Source organism: Carcharodon carcharias, chromosome 6 (genome assembly GCF_017639515.1).
Source record: "Carcharodon carcharias isolate sCarCar2 chromosome 6, sCarCar2.pri, whole genome shotgun sequence".
In the NCBI taxonomy this organism is placed as follows: domain Eukaryota; kingdom Metazoa; phylum Chordata; class Chondrichthyes; order Lamniformes; family Lamnidae; genus Carcharodon; species Carcharodon carcharias.
The window spans coordinates 23,234,544-23,255,338 of record NC_054472.1 but is presented as its reverse complement, the minus strand read 5'-3'; the positions used below and the strand labels follow the sequence as shown (position 1 = coordinate 23,255,338).

At 40.6% G+C, this 20,795-nt stretch overlaps 1 protein-coding gene across 6 annotated transcripts in view; it reads right to left on the bottom strand.

Moving 5' to 3' along the window:
* ubr5 (ubiquitin protein ligase E3 component n-recognin 5) overlaps window positions 1-20,795 on the bottom strand; it is a 155,367-nt gene that overhangs the window by 70,862 nt on the left and 63,710 nt on the right. For 4 of the 6 annotated variants that reach the window (XM_041189352.1, XM_041189353.1, XM_041189354.1 and 1 more), the window contains 6 exons: window positions 19,237-19,380; window positions 17,663-17,821; window positions 14,072-14,183; window positions 12,211-12,365; window positions 6,671-6,868; window positions 5,045-5,255 (listed from right to left, as the gene is read on the bottom strand). In XM_041189352.1, the coding sequence (XP_041045286.1) occupies window positions 5,045-5,255; window positions 6,671-6,868; window positions 12,211-12,365; window positions 14,072-14,183; window positions 17,663-17,821; window positions 19,237-19,380 (979 nt within the window). The remainder of the gene's footprint in view (window positions 1-5,044; window positions 5,256-6,670; window positions 6,869-12,210; window positions 12,366-14,071; window positions 14,184-17,662; window positions 17,822-19,236; window positions 19,381-20,795) is intronic. The other 2 variants (XM_041189356.1, XM_041189358.1) reach the window with 1 other exon arrangement.

Sequence of the window (20,795 nt, the reverse complement as noted above, 5' to 3'; positions counted from 1 at the left end):
GTTCGACAGGGTGGATCACGGATACTTACTAGGAACTCTGCGAGCGTTCGGGTTCGGGACGCATTTTGTCGCCCGGATCCGACTTCTGTACACTGCCACGGAGTGTCTAGTGAAGGTTAATGGGTCCCTGACGGCGCCCCTTCGCTTTGGGAGAGGGGTACGTCAGGGCTGCCCCCTGTCTGGCCAGTTGTAATCTATTTGCGTGGAGCCTTTCCTGTGCCTCTTGCAGAGGAGGTTGTCGGGATTGGTTCTGCGCGGGCCGGGCATCGGGGTGGTCCTTTCGGCTTACGCCGATGACGTGCTCCTTATGTTTAGTGACCCGGCTGACCTGCGGAGGATGCGCGAGTGCCAGGAGGTCTACTCTGCCGCTTCTTCTGCCAGGATCAACTGGGAGAAATGTTCTGGACTCCTGGTCGGTCAGTGGCAAATGGATCCCCTACCCGAGGAGCTCAGGCCTTTCACCTGGAGCAGGACCAGCCTCCTCTACCTGGGGGTCCATCTCTGCCCTGCTGGGGAATCCTGGCCGGCGAATTGGCAGGAACTGGAGACGAAAGTCACCGCTCGCCTGTGGCGCTGGACAGGACTGCTCCGAGTGCTATCTTACCGGGGTCGAGTTCTGGTCATAAACCAGCTGATCGCCGCCATGTTGTGGTATCGACTGGTCACTTTGACCCCTCCCCCGGACTTTGTCACAAGAATCCAGAAATTGTTAGTCGACTTCTTCTGGGACAAAAGATTGCACTGGGTCGCTGCTGAGGTTCTGAGTCTCCCGCTTAGGGAGGGTGGTCAGGCGCTAGTGTGCTTACGCACACAGGTGGCGACTTTCCGCCTTCAGACCCTGCAGCGATACCTCTACGTCAAGCCTCCTCCTAGATGGTGTGCCCTGACGACGTATTTCTTCTGTCAGGTGCACGGCCTGAATTATGACGTGCAGCTCCTGTTTATAGAACAGATGGGCCTCGATGGCTCCTTGCAGGCGTTGCCCGTCTTTTACCAGGACCTGATCAAAGTCTGGAAAGTGGTCGCCTCGCGACGCAGCGCTCCCCTGTCAGGAGTAGCGGCTATCGTCAGAGAGCCGCTGCTCAGGAATCCGCCCCTTCCTCCTTTTCAATGGTTGGCGGAGAGGAGGGCTGTGGCCGCAGGGGTGACCAGGATCGGGGACGTGCTGGGTGGCGGAGGACTGGGCTGGATGCTCCCACAGGAGTTGGCGCGACGCGTGTCTGTGAGCGTCCAGGTCGCAGCCGATGCCATCCAAGACCTGAGAACGGTCGTGCTGGGACCCGACGTTATTTTGGGTCTTGAGGTGGCCCAGGTGCGCGGTGGTCTTCCGTCTGAACGTTCCCCTGTTCGGACAGAATTCCACATTGGCCCCAAGCCCCGAACCCTCCCTCGGGTGCTGGTGCCCCGCAATATGAGCCGCCTCGGGGACATGCCCTCCGTGCCTTTTGGCACGGCAAAGAGGGGCTTTTTGTATGGACTGCTGCTGCACACCTTCCATTTTCTCGCCCTTGTCCGTCGCCCGGACACGCCCTGGCGTGCCTTGTTGCCGTCTGGCAGCGGAGGCCCCCGATGGGAGGCCCTCTACGGAGGTGTTCTCCCCCTTTCTATCGGGGACCTGGGTTGGAGGGTGTTGCATGCAGCAGTCCCGTATAATAAGAGGATGCATAGGTTCACGGACTCTCAGGACACGTGCCCTTTTTGCGGTCTTGTGGAGTCCGTGGACCATGTATATATAGGGTGTTGTAGGTTGCACTCCCTTTTTAGTTATTTGAAAAACCTTTTATTGATGTTTTGTTTGCACTTCAGCCCCACGCTCATGATCTATGGGCACCCGGTGCGGAAGGGGGTCGGGAAGGAGGGGGACCTCCTCGTGAACCTGCTACTGGGCCTGGCCAAGTTGGCCATTAACAGGTCCAGGCAGCGGGCGATTGACGGGGGAGTCCCGCCCGATTGTTTGTCCCTCTTCCGCGGCAATTTTCGCTGCCGGATGTCCCTGGAGAGGGAGCACGCGGTGTCTGCTGACACGCTCGAGGCCTTCCGTGCTCGGTGGGCACCGCGGGGACTGGGGTGTTTTGTTGACCCCTTTAATCACATTTTGATTTAAAGTTTGTAAGGTTCCTTTAAATTTTGCCCTTGGTTTTACAGCTGACCTAAATTAGGGGCTGTGCCTGATTTATCCCAATTTTGTTGATTTGGTTTAATTGGTTTTAATTTTAAAAGATTATCAAACAGGTACAGTTTAAATAATAACCTTCAGACCATTAATTTTAATATATGTGAATCATAGCCTACATAATCCAAGCCCAAACAATACTGCCCTGTTTCTTGTTTGTTCATTTTTGTACACTTGGAGGTTTATAAAAGGACTGTTCTTAGTACACTTAGTTGACTGTTCTTACCCTCACTGGATAAACCCCCGTTAATAAATGCCAAAATCTGGAACTTAAAATATGCGTAAATTAAGAGAAGGATGGTTTTATAAACTTTCTATGTAACCCGTGAGCCTCCATAGCTTATAGCTATAAGGCCCGCAGAGATAAAACACAGGTCATCTCTTATGCTAAGTAAATGAATTACACTAACATTTTATTAGGATGCATTACTAAAATTTAGTTCAGTATGGACATAGAAGAGTTGTCCAGCTAAAATTATAAAGTTTTTGTACTATATTATCTTTTTAAGCTATGAATGTAAATGGACAACAGAATTGTAAATGAACTTCAGCCAGCAATATCTCTGGCAAAACAATAGTTGCTACAGCTTCAGCAGCAGACTGGTTGAGTTGAACACCTGAGAGCCTTTTAACAAATTATAAACTTTGAAGAGCAGTCGGATGGGTACCAGAAAATTAGAGCTTAATTTTTTTTTATATATCGCTATAGCCAAGCCAAAAATAAATGAGGTTTTATAGGAAGTGAGCCAAATGCTTTCAGTCAGAATTGAAAAAATACTCACTTAGGGCTAAATCAGACTGTGCTGCATTAACGGAGTATGTGAGATGTGAACCACTGTTGTCAGGTGTAAAATATTCCATGGTGCTTCTGACTTGTTTTTACTGACAATGTGCCAAGAGGTCACAGTCTGGGTAAAATTTGCAGGCTGTCATCTTTTTTTAAAATTGGTTTCAGCTGCGTCTAAGATAATGTTGGGTTCATTGGAGAAAGCAGCAACATTTACTTGTCTCATGTAAATGCCTTTCCAGATGTCTTATGGTTTATTGGATTTATAAAGAAAACGGACAAAATATTTTCAAACCTTTGAGTGATCCAGATCTTTGTTTTTGTCAATTATTAGTTTCTATGTTTTTAAAGCTTCTCCGAAATTCTAATTATAGTAAATTTAACAGATGAATAGAATCATACAGCATAGACTGAGGTCGTTCTGCCCATCTGCCAGCTCTTTGAATAGTCCCGAAATTTTTCTCCACTTCAAGTATCGTTTTATCACCTCCATCTCACCAGACACAAAATGAAAAATCCTCACACTCTTCCCATACGTTCACTTTGTGTTCTATGTACAAGGACACCCAAATCCCTATGAACACCAACATTTAATAGTTTTACCACCATTTAAACTATATTATTTTTCTATTCTTCCTATTAATGTGAATAGCCTCACATTTTTCCACATTATATTCCATCGGCCACCTTCATGCCCATTCATTTAACCTATCTGTATCCTTGTGCAGGTTGCGTCCTCTTCACAGTTTAAGGAAAATTCTAGTTGGCCTCCTGTCAGTGTTCTTAAAAAGGAAGCTAAATGAAAAAATAAATGATACCGACGGAACTAGTTTTTCACTTATTGAACAGGAGAGATGCAACGTGAGCAACTTGTGACTTCTCAGCAAAGTATATTAGTAAAAGGGCAATTACTGATTCTGAGGCAAAGCCCCCAATTCATTGCATTTTTAAAGATCCTAACTGTTAGATCATAAGGGCATGGGCCTGATTACGTAAAAGGAAATTAGCTTTTAGAGTGAGTGCGAGTGAGGACAAAAGTTTAATTGTACCATTATTATTAACGCTCCAATTATGACTTCCGGTGATCAGAATATAAACAAAGTGAAATCGAGCCTTATTTGATTCCTCTAGCGGGAGTTACATTCAATAGAATTGATGTATTCCAAATCATGAATTTGATGTCACAAGATGCCACAAAACAGCAGGGCAAGACTGCCATACTAAATTCAGCTCTAAATTAGGAGAAACATAATTGAGTTTCATCATTCTCTTCAGTTATCCAGATCATAAATAAACAGCTTGTTCCCATTGAGCCATAAACCTATGACAGCATAGAATGTCAGAAGTCCCTAAAATCAGTCAAGCGTCTAAAAAAAAATGAACCCAGCACTAACAGCAAACTTCACATTCTCAGACAAAAAGGTTTCTGAATAATAATGATCAATATCCCAGAATAAGGCTTGAACAAATTGACTCACTGTCAGTTTCAGGCTGAACTATGTGGAATGCCACAATCTCTTATACCATGAGTCTGTGATTATAACTGAGTCTGTGACTCAGGGGCTGAATAATTAAGAGGAAGGAGAGAGATACAGGGTCAAAATTAAAATACTCCCATCCTGATGACTAAGGGGAAATAAATGCCAAAGAAACTACGATTTCTAATCCAGAAGTAGATCATGTCAAGTTTTAATTTTTCACTCATTAAACAAACATTTTGAAAAGAAAGGACATTGTTGTAGAATGCTTCATTGCAGAAGTATTATGGAAACATAAGAAATAGGAGCAGGAATAGACAATTCAGCCCTGGGAGCCTGCTTGGCCATTCAAAACAACCAATGCACCTCAACTTCACCTTCCCGCACTATCCCCATATCCCTCATATGTCCAAGACTGGTTTGAGTAGTATTCCTCACTAAATGCCTGTATTTATCTTGCAATTTTTCAAGAAACTGTTGGGACTAGAAAGACATTAAACAAACCAATAATTTTTTAAAGCAGCAATATTCTGAAACTTTTAGTTCCACATTCACTGAAAATGCTTTATCTTAAAATAACAGATCATATGAACATTTTTAACTCACCTTCTTCCTCTTTAGTCTCTTTGTTGCTTGTGGGGAAACAGACAGACACACAGGCATGTAAAACATTACGATTCCCATCACATCGATTGCTTAGGAATGTATTTAGTGCTTGCGGTGTTTGTTCTAGCAGAACAGCCTGCTCAAGATTCATCAAATATTGCCTGGAGGCTTCATAATCACATCGCAGTATGTGCTGCATTAATGCTTGCTTCTGTAGAAGGTGATAAACAAAAAAGCATGATTAATTACATTGAGAGGTTTTGCTCACAATATGCATAATAGGGTAGTAATTGTCCTGGTTAAGAGTATATAATATCTCTTTGCTCTTCTACCACATTAAGACTCTTATTATCTAAGCAGCACCAAGCTTCCTTATTTGTCCCATCAAGATCTCATACTTCACACTTGCCTCTGTTTAAATTAATTTGCCAATTACATGCTCATTCTACCAGTTTACTAATGCTTTCTTCACTGATAAAATCCCAAGGTGCTTCACATGAGTATATGTTAGTGGTGCTACATAAATGCAAGTTGTTGATGCAATGTTGTACAATAGCATTTTTATTGCTCATCTTTAAAAGTTGGAAGTCCAAATCATGTGAATGAAAGTAGGATCACAGGCTGCTGACAAACTAAAGCCTCTCATCCCAAAAGATCATGTACAAAATGTAGATCAACACAGTACAACAACTCATTAAATTGGAGATTGCATTTTAAATCCATATGCTGTTTTAATGCTCATCTCGTGCTTATTGACAGGCCCCAGCAGCATGGAAATTCTAACATTTTGGGGAGTTACTTCCATAAAACAATGCCTCAGAATAATTTAATGACAAATATTTAATGGCAGTGGTTGTATTTGAGAGCTGATTGCTAGCGATTGCTGTTGAGGTTGCTGCCGTTTACAATCTTCGTCAATAATTTAGATGAGGATGGTATAAAGATTTGGGTGGGTGATCTCAGAAGGGAGAGATTGAATCCAGATTCACACTCAATCCATGAAGGAAATAAGCCTACTTCTGGCAGATGTCAGTTTAGTGCAGATAAATCCAATGTTGTACAAATGGGTGGCGCCAGCATCAGGCACGAGCACCAACCTTGGGGCTGCTTAGGAGTGTCATCTAGGTCTAGGTATGGTAATGTTTGGGTCGCTGGGAGTTAGCGACCTGTACTGCAATACAGGTCGCTAAGAATAAGAGAGCTGAGAAACATCACTGGAACGATGGTCCTGTTCTTGAATGGGACCCTAGTTTAGCTTCATTGACAAAAAGTCCTTGATTACCATAATAAGTGTGGAGAGCTGGGATGTTTTTCTCCAGAGAAGTGAGGAGATTTGAGTGAGGTCTTAAGGCGTAAGGAAGGAAATGGAATCAGCCCATATGAATAAGCAATTTGGGTTGCAAAATCATAGACCGAAAGTATTATATACAAAAAGACAGAATGTCTAAAATTACCCAAATTATATCCACGTGGCCTAGTCCACATCCTCCAACACTGGTTCAGCCGAAGATTATGTGTGGTATATTGGCTTTAAGCCAAGTGTTCTATGGATTAATATTTAGTGTATTAACACAAAACACCAAAAAACGTGGGATAGTCAGCCTTTTATTATGTTGATCAACCTACCTCTACAGCCATTACTATGACAGCTGCTTTCTTCTTAATCGATGAATTTGCAGGAAGATTTGTCAAAGAATGAATCCCCATTCCGAGGCTAGTAATTGGTGGAAGATCTAACCAGTCAGGATCACGGATTCCACCCATACAATCCTTAGCCATTGGGTATATTGTGCCATTTCCATCCCTTAGAATGATGGGAGATTCCTAATAATATAAAAATATGCAATCAACACAACATATTCTCAAACATGCTAAACTTGTAATCTACACAAATTTGTCCAGAATTCACAATTCATAACTGATTCAGTTGTTTGAGAACTGCCCTCATCACAAACACACCAAGCTACAAAATATACATAAAGGTTAAAAATTTCAAGCAAAAATATAACTTGTTCCTTTATGATCCTTTATGTCACACTAGCTAGGCCTCTATGACCTCTCATTCACAGTTCAAACAAAATCAAGCAAACTCTTCAAAGCTTCTTCTTGAATAGCAAACTTGTGCTGAATTTGTACAAACATGACAATTCATTAAGAAAATAAATCATTTCCTGAAAGGAAGCAAGCAGTATGTTAAAAATTTAACCTACCATTAAAACATAAATGCTCATCACATATTAAAAATCTTAGCTGGCAAGGTCACCCATACTACCTACAATGGAGGAGGTCATCCATACTTCCGGTCCGCTAACAATTTTTGGCTACTTTTCAATCAACATTTACCAATGCTGCCACATGAACTGTCATAATATTGTTGCAGCCTCTGGACACCAGATGGGTTTTTTTTTTAAAAGCAGCCTTCAGATCTGTATTAAAATCACATATCATCTCTCTCGATTCATTGCTACCCACACACCAACATTAGGTCTAAATCTAGCAAGTCTAAAGCAAAAAAAAAATTAAAAGGGGTTTGTTCATCACTGAAAAATATCAGATTTCCTATTGTATGTTTGGTCATAGTTTCTGATGTTCAGCTTCTATAAATGAATAAGAGGTGCCACCATCCCTTGGTAAGGAGAAGAGAGAAATTACCTGGGGACACTCTCCTTTTCTGTTGCCCATTTAATCAAGTAACCTTCTATCCCTCCAATCTGTGAACAACACCTTTAACTCTGAGCAGGGAATGCAACATGGAGTTTAAAAACAGGAATGTTGTATGTTCAACAGCTCACATTTATATAGCATCCTTAACTTAGAAGTATGCCTAAGCTTCATAGGAGTATATTAAGAAAACACTGCCACTGCGTCAAAGAAAGAAATATTAACAGGTGACTGAAAGCTTTTGGGGGGGGGGGGGGCTCCTGAAAGGAGTGAAGAAACAGTGAGGGTTAAGCAGGGAATCGCAGAGTCTGAAACCTAAGCAGCGGAACACACAACCATCAATCAAGGTATGGGAGTGCAGTATGCACAAGAGACCAGAGTTGGATGATTGTAGAGTTCTCAGAGGTTATAGAAATAGGGAGGGATGAGTCCATGAAGCATTTTGAATGAGGATCAGAATTTTCAAATTCTAGTGTGCGTGAACCTGGAGACAATGTAGGTAAGTGAGCACAGGGATGACGGATGAGTGGTACTTGGTGCAAGTCAGAATACTTATAAGCAAAGTATTGGATGTTAAAGTTTATGTAGGGTATAGACAGAAAACTGCCTGTGAAAGCATTAGGAATAGGGTCTGAAGGTAACCAACAGAACATAAATTGAGAAGATATGGAGGCAGGAAATTTTAGATGTGGAAGAAGGCAGCCATTGTGATTGAGAGGATATGGAGTCAGAAGCTCAGTTCTGGGTCAACGAGAATCTAGTGGTCGAGAACAATCTGTCTCAGCCTTATGCAGTGGCCAAGGGAGATGAAATTAGTGGCAAGGGAGCAAAATTTCTGGTCGGGGGGACGTGCAAAGAAAAATGGCTTGGGTCCTCCCGATGTTTGATTGGAGGAAGTTTTACCTAACCCAAAACTTCACGTTGGACAAATAGTCTGACAACACAGAGCCAGTGGATGTGTCGAGACATGTGGTAGTGACGTAGAACTGAGTGTTGCCATTTGGGGCCCAACATCATGTCTTTGGCTGATGTCATCAAAAGGCAGCACGTAGAAAGAAACAGGAACAATCGAACAACACTAGATAATGATCATGGCACAAGAACCTTGTGTACAGGAATTGAGCTTCTTTTCAGTCACCTTTATTTTTAAAATTCTGAAAAAAATTGCTCCTTACATTCAGTAAGGAATCTAACTACCTTAATATTCTTACCTGAGGGGGGAAAAAATAAGCAGAGATGTAAAATTTCTGTTATAAAACTTGTCCCATAATCCAACAGCATTAGCATGCTACTCTCTAAACAAATTTAATAACTATTGTGTCAAGTGGCTTACTTCCCAACTTCCCAAAGCATTTCCATCACCACCAAGGCCCAAGTTAAGAGTGTGATGGAATACTCCCGACTTGCCTGGATGAGTGCAGCTCCAACAACACTCATATCAACATTATCCAGGACAAAACATACAATTGATTGGCACCCCATCCACCACCAGCACAGCTGCAGTGTGTCCATTACAAGATGCCAAGACTTCATCAACAGCACCTTCCAAACCTGCAACCTCTATTACTTAGAAGGGTAGAGGGCACATGGGAACACAACTATCACCAAGTTACCATTCCACCCAGACTTGGAAATGTAACCCTGTTCCTTCATCATCACTGGGTCAAAATCCTGGAGCTCTCCAACAGTATTGTGGGAATACACTTACCACATGGACTGCAACAGTTCAAGAAAGTGGCTCACCAACTTCTTCTTAAAGGTAATTAGAGATGGACAATAAATGCTGACCTTGTTGGTCATAGCCCATGAATGACTAAGTTTACAAAAAATAAAAACCTCAGGACTTATGACAAACTTTGGAACACTAACATATGAAAATGACATGCAGCAAACAAACTGATCCAGTAAGCCTTCTCCAATGGTTCAACTATCATAACTCAAAACTGGTTAATTACCCCCTCTCACAACCAACCCCACAGCCAAATAATCGCTTGGGAGATTTGAATTTCTCATCTACATATTGTCCCTCAGTGATATCATCCAAAAGCAGTGTTATTTTCACACGTATGTTGATGACATCCAGCACTAGTGCACCAGCTCCTCTCAACTTCATCCATTGTTAAATTATCAAAATGCTTGTCCTTCAATCAGTCTGGATGAGAAGAAATTTCCTCAATTAAATATTGGGAAGACTGTAGCCCAGTTCAAACTCCATTCCCTAGCTACCAACTCCATCCCTCTCCCTGGCAACAACCAACGTAAACCAGACTTTACCGCCTTGGTGCCATATTTGATCCCAAGATGAATGCCTGACCATATATTCTCACCATCAGAGACTGCTTATTTCCACCTCCACAACATTGCCCAATTTCACCCCATCTCGGGTCATTTGCTGCTGACAACTTCATTCATGCCTTTGTTACCACTAGATTCAACTATTCGAATGCACTCCTGGCTGGTCTCCCACATCCTACCCTCTAAGCTGAAGGCGAGTCAAAACTCTGCTGCCTATGTCCTCTCTCACATGAAATCTCATTCACCTATCACCCCGTGCTCACCAACTTACCCTGGCTCCTGGTTAAGCAATGTCTTGATTTTAAAATTCTAATCATCGCTTTCAAATTGCTTCCTGGTCTCATGCCTCCCCATCTCTAATCTCAGTCATCCCCACAATTCTGAGATATCTGCGCTCATTTAATTCTGGCCTCTTTAACACCCCTTATGTTAATTGCTCCACCACTGGTGGCCATCCCTTCAGTTGCCTCAGCTCCAAGCTCTTGGAATTCCCTTACATCTCTCCACCTTGCTTTCGTCCTTTAAGAAAATCTTTAAAATCTTTCTCTCTAACAAAGATTTTTATCATCTAACCTAATATCCCCTATGCAGTTTGTTGTCATATTTTGTTTTAATATGCTCCTGTGAAGCACTGTAGGATATTTTATCATATTAAGAGCCATATTTATATAAGTTGCTTTTGGAGAGGCACAAAAACAGGGGAAAAAAAGCAACTTAATTTGAATATTTTCTTGCTCATTGCCAACTGTAACATCATCCCAGTCAAGTGTCCCCAAATCTTTGAAAATATATTTAAATAACAAATATGACCCAATGCCCCATCTTAGATACTGGAAAGTTTTCTCTCAGACTTTCTATGACAACTGAATTTCACTACTTTCTTATTGACTGCTGGGGTTGGAGGTCTAGGTATCTGCCATGTCTGTTTTAGTCTCTTAAGACTGGCCTCCTATAGTGCAATCGTAAGGAACATGGTCATAGATTCAAGAACACAAGAACTCGGAAGAATAGACCATTTGGCCTGTCGAGCCTACTCTATCATTCAACACTATTGTGGCTAATCTTGGGCTTCAACTCACTTACCTGTCCGCTCCCCATACCTTCTAATTCCGAGACACGAAAAATCTGTCACGGCCTTAAATGTATTCAATAATAGAGCATCCACAACCCTCAGAGGCAGAGAATTCCAAATATTCACAACCCTTTGAGTGAAGTAATTTCTCTTCACCTCAGTTGTAAAAGATCGACCCATTATCCTGAAACTGTGCCCCCGAGTTTGAGCTTCCCCAAGCAGCAGAAACAATCTTTCAACGTCTACCTTATCAAGCCCCTTCACAATCTTGTATGCTTCAATAAATACGCATCTCATTCTTCAGAACTCCAAAGACTATAGGTGCAATTTACTTCATCATCTCATTATAGGACAACCCCCCCACCGCCAAAACCCCAGGGGCCAATCTAGTGAATTTTCACCGTATTGCCTCTAATTCAACTACATCCTTCCTTAAATGTGGAAACCAAAACTGCACACAGTATACCTCCAGATGTGGTCTCACCCATGCCCTCTACAAATGTAGCAAGACTTCTTCACTCTTGTACTCCAATCCCCTTGCAATAAAGGCCAACATGCCATTTTCCTTCTGAATTTCTTGCTGTATCTGCATACTAACTATATGCATTTCTTGTATGAGCACACACAAGTCTCTACGTTGGAAGTATAAGAAAGTAAGTGAATAAAAACATCAACACAGGAGCTCAGGTTTTTTTTATAAGAAACAACGCCACCGAATGATTTCCAGCAAATAAATTACACGTATGCAGAGATTGATCAAGTGAAGACGATGCATAATCCAGATTTTTATTAATATTTTGTTCATCAGGTACAGGTGACACTGGCTAAGCTATATTTTTTTTTGCCAATCCCTAGTTGCTCCAAGGGCATTAAGGCCAACTGCGTAGCAGGAAATTAGAATCACAAGTCTGTTTCACCAGGGAGTAGATTCTTTTCTAAGAGTGATCAAGAACCAACTCAGTTTTTACAACAACCTGGTACTGTGTTATTTTCTGTTCAAAAATGACCAGATTTATTGAGTTCAATTTCACAATCTACCGAGTTGGGATCCAAATGTACAGGCTGTGGCTTGTTAGTCTAGTAATAACCACCTGCTTAACTGATCATGCAAGAGATAGAAAATTTAAAAACTACACACCTGCCCAGCTGTGTAAATTGCCACATTGCGCTCATTCTGGCCAAGGAAGGCAACACTGCTTGTAGGAAAGTTATGTTCCTGTTCAGCTTTCCCTGTAGCTAGGTCAAAGATACAGTAGCGTACCCAGCTACCTGTCTTCAGCACAGTATGAACACCTGGGAGAGTAGTTATAATAGACACAATTAAATTACACATCTTCCATTCGATGACCGTCTATTATACAAACTTCCCATAATTATGTTAACTGGTCCAAATTAGACTAAGTCTTGTTAAATAAATTATTTTCTTTGTATTCTGATCATTAGCTTCAATTGAAGAATTAACATACCCAAACAATTTTTCAAATAACCAGGCAATAACTATTGTACAGACTTGCAGATGACATGAGCCAGTTTCAGGAAGGTACCAGAAGATAGGTGAAACCCCTGTGGTACTAATCACCCTTTTCGGAGGACGAGAAAGGAAAGAAATCTGTTCATTTTCCAGTTGCTCCTCCTGGGAAACATGCATATCATGTGGCGTAAAGGCTGGACTAGTTTAGGTGTAATGTCACTTCTGGTATAGTCAAAATTCAGTTTTTAAGCTGCAGTATAGATCCATGGATACCAGGGGTCTTCTAATGCCTTGTCCAAATGTCATATTTCACATATGCAGTGCATGTTGATGAGTTATTTGAATCTAGAGGGCATCTCTTTGTCAAGTCAACTCCAACTGTCACTCATCACGAAGGCTTTCCTGAAGGATTGCTAAATAGTGCCCAGAAGAAATGTCCTAGCTGCTTTTCTTCCAGGGTCGCAGATATCAAAGTCAGCACCCCAAACTCTGCCAAGAGATCTCTACAAAGAGATCAATGTAGACCAGGGCTGTTTGGTCTATATATTTCAGCCCTATGTAGGTTTATCCACTAAGCCATCAGAGAGCTCCAACAGTTCTAAAACAGAGAACAGGTATAAAATAGTACAGGCAGTGGTGTAGAAAAGATTCATGAGAATGATTCCAGGGATGAGGAACTCCTGTTACATGGATAGATTGGAGAAGCTGGGGCTGTTCTCCTTGAAGAGGAGGAGAAGAGGAGATTTGATAGAGGGGTTCAAAATCACCGAATAGATAGGGAGAAACTGTTCCCATTGGCAGAAGGATCAAGAACCAGAGGCCACCATTTAAGGCAAATGAACGAAAGGCAACATGTAAAGCTTTTTAAAAAAAATGCAGCATGTGGTTAAGACCCTGCCCGCGAATGTGGAGGAGGCAAATTCAATCAAGACCTTCAAATAATCATCCAACTCTTTGGTAAAAAAAAAAATTGCAACAATACAGGGTAAAGTGGGGGTTGGGTGGGGGGATGGGACTAGGTGAGCTGCTAGTTCAGAGAGCTGGCATGGACATGACCAGTCAAATGGCCTCCTCTATTACTGTAACCATTCTATGATAGTGACAGCCCAATAGAGATTTTTCTTTAGTAAATTATGTGTAATCCTAATGCCATAATGTACATGTTCTAAGATCATTAATTGACAAATATTAGTCAATTAATTTTGCCAACTACATACATTTAGCCCTTCCTTGCTCAAAACAGAACTAGGATAGTCCCTCTTCTATCAGGACATCAATATCCTTAATATGGTACTATGGAAATTACACTAATGGCCTAAGTAAACAATTGTGGGTTGAAGTTAAGCATTTGTAGGTCTCAACATTTATACTAATAATATACTTTGAAAATTTGCTTCAGCTTATTATAACCAAAGTAGGAGCTTGATAAAGTATGGCATTGATAATTATGTCTTCCATTTTCTGCAAAACAAAAAAAAATAGCTATTCCGATAAATTTATGGTGTGCATGGCCAGCTGCTGCACTTACCCTTGGAATCCACATTCACTGCAAGGATCTCTGCTTTGTCTGGGATGGTAAGCTTTTTAGGCGTGCGCTGGAAACAGTCTGGAATCTTTGGTGTTCCGCCCGTTTTCACGACCTGAAGCAATATAGAGAAAGAACCAAGATATAAACAACAATCAGCATGTTGTTGAGAGAAGCTCCATTAAAGCTTTCAGTTATAATAACTTCACTACAAACAACAAAGTCATAATTCCACATGCATACTTTACAACTCTTTTTTCCTCAGCAACGAAATACACACAGCTCCGCACAACATATCCATCAGTACCATGGAAGGAAGAATAGACAGACAGAGTTGGTTCCCCAAAAAATTATGAGCAATACCAGCATAAAGCAAGTGGCTTTTGGGTGGGAGAAAAGAGTTAAGTGCACAGATGCAGTGGGAGATTCAAGGAGGGGATGGAGGAAAGAAGTGAGAGGGGGAGAGACAGAGGAAGGAAAAAAGGATGGGATGGGAGGAAAGGAGGGCGAAGAACAGGTCAGCGGGTATTTCAAAGAAGAATGGGAGATTGGGACATTTCCCGAGTTAAACTGTTCAGTGGATAAGAGATTAATAGGTAACAACAATGATAACTTGATATTTGGGGGGGTGTGGGTGGGGAGATAAAGATGTGTCATGTCTCTACCTCCATTTTATCTGCAGCCTGCATTTGGTTTTACTCCTTGTATGCAATGCCACAGAAGATCAGCTGGTTTGAAATTATACTTTGAAATGACTGAAGATAAACCTAAGTCTTGACATTTAAACTTACCCAGAGATAATAAGCTGACAAATGCCAGCCCAAATTTTTCAGAGGCCCTCTCTGATGGTGTTCAGATTGAGCAAATCCAACCAGGGCCCAGACTTCGTAATTTAGAGTGTGGCAAGTTTATGGTGTCACAAACAATGAAATGCATTAAGAAAATTCGAAGACGAAAGAGTGACAAAAATGTGGCAATGGTACGTCATATGGTGCAGATTTAGCTGTTACGGTAGAAGAAAGACTTATAAATGGGAGATTTAAAAATATAGGGATGAGAAAGTGATTAAATTATTTGAAGAATATAATGGCTTTATACAAGCACATTAAGAGGAAGCATAGACTGTCATGAGATGAAGTAAGTAAGCTTTAAGTGGAGAAGATGGAACAAACTAGATAGAGGTACTAGATTAGTATTTTGTCTGTTTTGAGAGGAGATGTGGATACTTGAAATGCAGAATCACAAGGTGGGTGAAGAACTTTTAGAAGAGGTTGCTATTCAAAGAGAAATTCAAAGGACAAACTAGTTACACAAACTTGAGATAGGTGTAGACAAATCACTGGGATCTGGATATTTACACTATGGAGCCTTAAGAGAAACTAGGAAGGAATAGCTGATACGCAGACTTTTTTTCCCAAAAGTCTACGGAAAGGAATCTTTTGTCAGAGAACTGAAGAGTGGGGAAGCGATGTCATTCTCAAAAGGGACAGGGGACTAAATTATGACAGGAAATTATATATTTCAGTCGTTGATAAACTACTGAAGCACATAACACAGAATACAATTATTAAAGCACTTGACAAAACAAGTGGTTATAGGGCTATTTGGTATGGATATCTAAAATATATGTCATGCTTAACCACTGTGAAATTCTTTGAAAAAAACGACAGTGGGAACAACTAAAAGTGCAGAAGATATGTTTTATAGGATTTTTCAAAAAACATTTGATAATGTACAAGAAATTGAAACACAAGGTTGGGGCTAGATAGACAGATAGTTAGAGGACATGAAGCAAACAGTAGTGGAAAAGGAAGCTTCTTGGACTGTAAAGACCTAGTCAGTGATTCTCCACAGGGCTGGTGTGTTGGAACTGCTTATTAACAATATCATAAAACTATCTGGATTTCATAATTAAAGGGAAGAATATTGGTATTTGCTGATGTTACAAAGTGGGGCCATCATATGTGGTGATAAGGATAGTGAGAGGTTACAGGTTGGCCTAAGCAAGCTGATAGGATAAATGGATAGATGACAAATACGGTTCCATGTAGACAAACGTGAAGTAATATATTTTTAAAGCAGAGAGAGATAAAACAGAAATGCACATCAAATGATAGTAGAATAAAAGAACAAACTTAGATTTCAGGTGCAGAGGTCATTAAGAGTGGCAATATGAACACTGTCATAAACAGGTTAATGCAATTCTTGATTTTACATCTAAAACATTAAAGCACGACCTTAGTTATACCTCAGCTGCAGTACTAGACACAGATTTTGAGAATCCATTATAAAAAGCAATGGAAAATTTGCAGTGCAGGCTAATATGTTTCTCGGGATCAGAGGTTACAGGAATGGAAAAAGACTTATTTTAGGACGTTTTCCACTACAGCCAAGGGGTGACCTTATTATCAAGGAATAATAATAATAGAAATCAATTGTTTCCACCGGTCGATGAGACAGTAACAAGGCAACACTGATGTTTTAAAAAGACAAAAAGAATTCAATGGACAGTTAGAAAAAATATTTACAGTAAGGGAGGTTAGAATTTGCACTTCTGACATAGTCAATTAATTCTCGTCAAAGGAAATTAGATGATTGTTTGAAAAAGCCATTAAAAGGATATGAGGAGCAAGTAGGAGTGTAAAAAGAAGTGCCTTGTGTGGTTGAAAAAAGTAGCCTAGATTTGATGGTCAAATGGCCTGTTTCTGTACGGTCATATTTTATACATAATACTGGGGCCTGTTTGATATTAGTGTAACTGAGTGCTAAACTTCTGGGGCTGGTGAAAATTTCAGGAGAAAAGCAATGTGTTGACATCACTGAAATTTCATGTCATCAGCCCACTTAAGTAATTATTGACAGCCCCAGGTGTCAACATGGACATGTGCAGGAGCCACAATGGTGGGAGCAGATAATGTTGTACGAGTGAAACATTAAAACCATGCACAAGTCAAATTGAGGAAGAAAAATTCTTAGAGCTTCCAACAAGGTAGCTCAACGCATTTGCAGCTTTTACCAAGGCTGAATGGGGGGTGGGCACAAGTCTGCAAACAAGTGACAGATCAGCCCGACGCCTGAATATATTTCATGGCTGCCGAAGTGAAGTTTGTGTTGCATAAGGTGGTTGTAAGAGGCATTACCCTCTTTCATTCTGCAGTATAGTCCCCACAAGTCAGGAGTGCAACATGCCCAGAAGGAAGTAGCAGCAGCCGACTCACACTGGCACTGGTTGTGCCAACTCTTGGTTGCACAATTATTGAAAGTAACTCAGCAGATCATGTAGCTCTACATCTGGCTCTGATGACCTAGACCCTGGCAAGAAAATTTCCAACAAACTTTGCCAGGTAAATACAATAGATAATGCCTGCAAATATGCTTGGCAGATGTTCTATTCCCCCTGGCGTGCCTTCTTTCAAGAAGTACCACTAAAAGTATGACATACTGTGATTGGGCTACTTCTAAAGAACCATCTAACATTACAGGTAGTCAAAACATTAACATGTCAACAGTACCATTGGGTTGGGTATCCCAGTTTCTTATGGAAATAGGAGCCACCACATGCACTAATTATCTGCCAAAGCAAGGTCTAGTCACCTCTGTCTGCAGATTCGGGTGTGAGGGTACTGCTGGGTGGGCACAGAATACCTCACGTGCAGTCTGACCTGGTTGGCATCCTTCCGTTGGTCCTCGTTTTCCAAACACGTTAGATAGGGAGGATTCCCACTGGAGAACCCATTGGTACCAATAATAGTGCTGGGAGTAAAACAAAAAATACTCTAATTGTCACAAAGGCTCAAGATTTCCTAATTGCTAGCAGAAAAAAATAAAACTGGTGCAGAGATGACTTTAAAATTGCTGACTGTCTTTTCAAATTACTGGTCACACTCGGGTCAGCACTCAACCCTGGATTGCTCATTAAATACAAGCAGAACTTGCGCCTAGTGCTGACCCAGTTTGATAGTAAGAAAACTCCACAAAGGCGCAATAACACCAAAATGTGTGCGGCATTACAGGTATCTACCCCTTTTCCACCCTATCTTCAGTAAAAAAGCCTTAATGAATCCACTTTGTAGTGAAAGACCATTTCTGCTCTGGCTAATTTGTTAGTGTTCAGATTTGCGCGCAAAAAATGTCAAATTAAATTATGACCCAAAAACACTGATTTTTTTTTGTACAATTTCATTGATAATTTAAAATTTGGAAGTTATGTTTGCATTAATTTACAATTTAACATTTCAGAAACTAGTTGCTCATTGAAGAGGAGGAAGGAGACATGATCCAAGTGTGTGTGTATAAAATAAAAATGACAATTATGTTTGCGCAGAGCTTCTTCCAAGTTAAACCTATCATTGCTTAAAAAAACTTAAGAGCTGTTAATTTATGAAATAGAACTAACACCTAAAACAGTAAATGCTAACTTCATCAAACCATTCAATTTGGCAGGTACTCAAACTACAGAACTGAAAAATATGGGCTTGAGGTGGGAAATATCATAAGTGTAAGATTGGTTTCAAAAACAGCAACCTAAAGGTTATTGTTTACTCTTTTTTATTCTTGTGTTTATTCTTTTTGGAGTCCCCAAGGTGAAAGTTCCAGATGAGGAAATGCATCCGGCTCATGTTTTGACAGTCAACTGGTAGATTCCCACAAATTATTTGGTGCTGAGCCACAGAGATGAGGAAGGTACACTGGTTTCATCAAGTAATGACAAATGTGGAGTGCTACATATCAGCACAAGAACTTTCTGATAATAGGATTGGGGAGTGTGTGGAGGAGCTGAAGGTAAGAGAAATAGGCAGAAGGCCCACATCTGATCCTAAAAGGAAAGTAAATGTGTTCGGCTCTGCTGGGATTTCTGTTACAGGTAATAATCATCCAGACTTGTGAAGAACAGGCACTTAAGCAAGCTGCCAAAGTCTTTTGATGTATGACTCATTTTGGTTGGATTAACTGCTAATGATTACTGAGTTTAGTAAAATCAATTGGAAATCATGAAATCCAGCTTTAAAAAACTGAAGCTGCAGCTTTAAGTATTTGAAGTTGTCTAGCCAATATTGTAAGGAACCACCTTGAACTCATAGCTACAAATCTACAACTCAATTTCCACTTCTCCAGCGTTTCCACATAAGAGTTATGTAACATTTAATAATTGGTTTTAGAATGCTTACTTGAAGTTCGTCAATTCGAAGTAGCCTACAGTCTTGCAGGAGGGAAGTTGGGTCAGCATCTGTACTAGTACAGCTCTGATTACTGACACTGCTAGAAGTTCCAGGAAATTTCACAGCAACATAGGCACCATCCACTTTCAATACCTTTTGGAGAAATTAAAGTGCATTTTGTTGACAAACACTGCTGGAATTATAGTCAGCATAATGAAGGGCCAGATCTTGCTGGAAAAATAATGGCATGTTAAGACTGTACGCCATTATTCATACAAATCAGCCAGCAAATTCAAAGATATGTCCAAGCTGCAAATCTCCAACATGCTGGTTGATTTATGCTGCTCTACTGTTACTTTCACACTAATTGTATCTCACCCTTAGCTGCCCTGTTATTTTTAGACTCACTGGATTTACACATTAATTGCCCATTAAACTTAGTGATTATGAATATAAGCATCATTTAATGATGTGCAGATTTTTAATGCTGATCAACGTCTCTGGCCCAGAATCAGAACAATTTGAAGTGTTTAATCTCATTCCTACATTTAGACCAATTTTAATTTTTTTGTTATTTCTCCTTTGTCTTTTTCCACACAATCTCTCAATCCAATCTTTCCTTCCCTTTCTTTCTGTACCTGATTTGATTCTAATTCATCTCCTCCTCTGTCGTTGCTGTTTCTTTCGCAATCCTTAAACTCCATTGGTTAAGGAGAGCACTGCTTGTCCCACCTTTTGCCAAGGTTCCCTTTTGTCCTCACTGCACCATTATCAGCTTGAACTTTCAGCAAGTTACAGCAGAACATTTTGTGTGCCGAAGGTCACAGAAAATGTCCAACTAATGCCGTATCCCACTAGAGCAAGATCCAGCCCATAGAATTGCTTGAAAAATTATTCACTAATTCACAAAAAAAGTATATATTTTTACATATATATATATTATATATATATGGTGAAATATTGGATTTCACCAAACCAAGAGATCTATTAAAATGACAACTTTTAAATGAATAAATCAAGTTACAATGACTAAGTTACAGCACGACGTCAGTTCAACCAAAACATACTGCACTCGCCACCGATTCAAGGCACAAGGCTGCTAGATTTGAGGCTTCACATTTCTTGCTTGGCTTGAAACTACTTGCCAAAATGGTTTCCTGCAACCAAATTTTAAACTACTGCCATGAAAGAACGTGTGGATCAATGCATTGAATCTGGCTCTTTATGCCCGGAAATGTCAGTTTTCATTGATTGGAGAGCTGTGTTTCACTGTTACTTCAAAAATTGTAAGTGACGCACGAACCATCATGGTAAATAGGCTGACAATTTAACAGCAATGTTATTCAGTGTACAGGAAACAGATAGGAGAAACTGATGTTAATTGGCTTCCATTATAAGCAGATTAAATGGAAAAATGTCTAATGTATAAACTTGGAATCATTTCTGTAGTTTACATACATCACATTGGCACACAAAAGTCGTCTTGTTAGTGACAGTCAAAGTATTTTTTATATAAACGATTATATATTTGAAGTCACTCCCCTCACATCAAGTTTATTATTCAATAT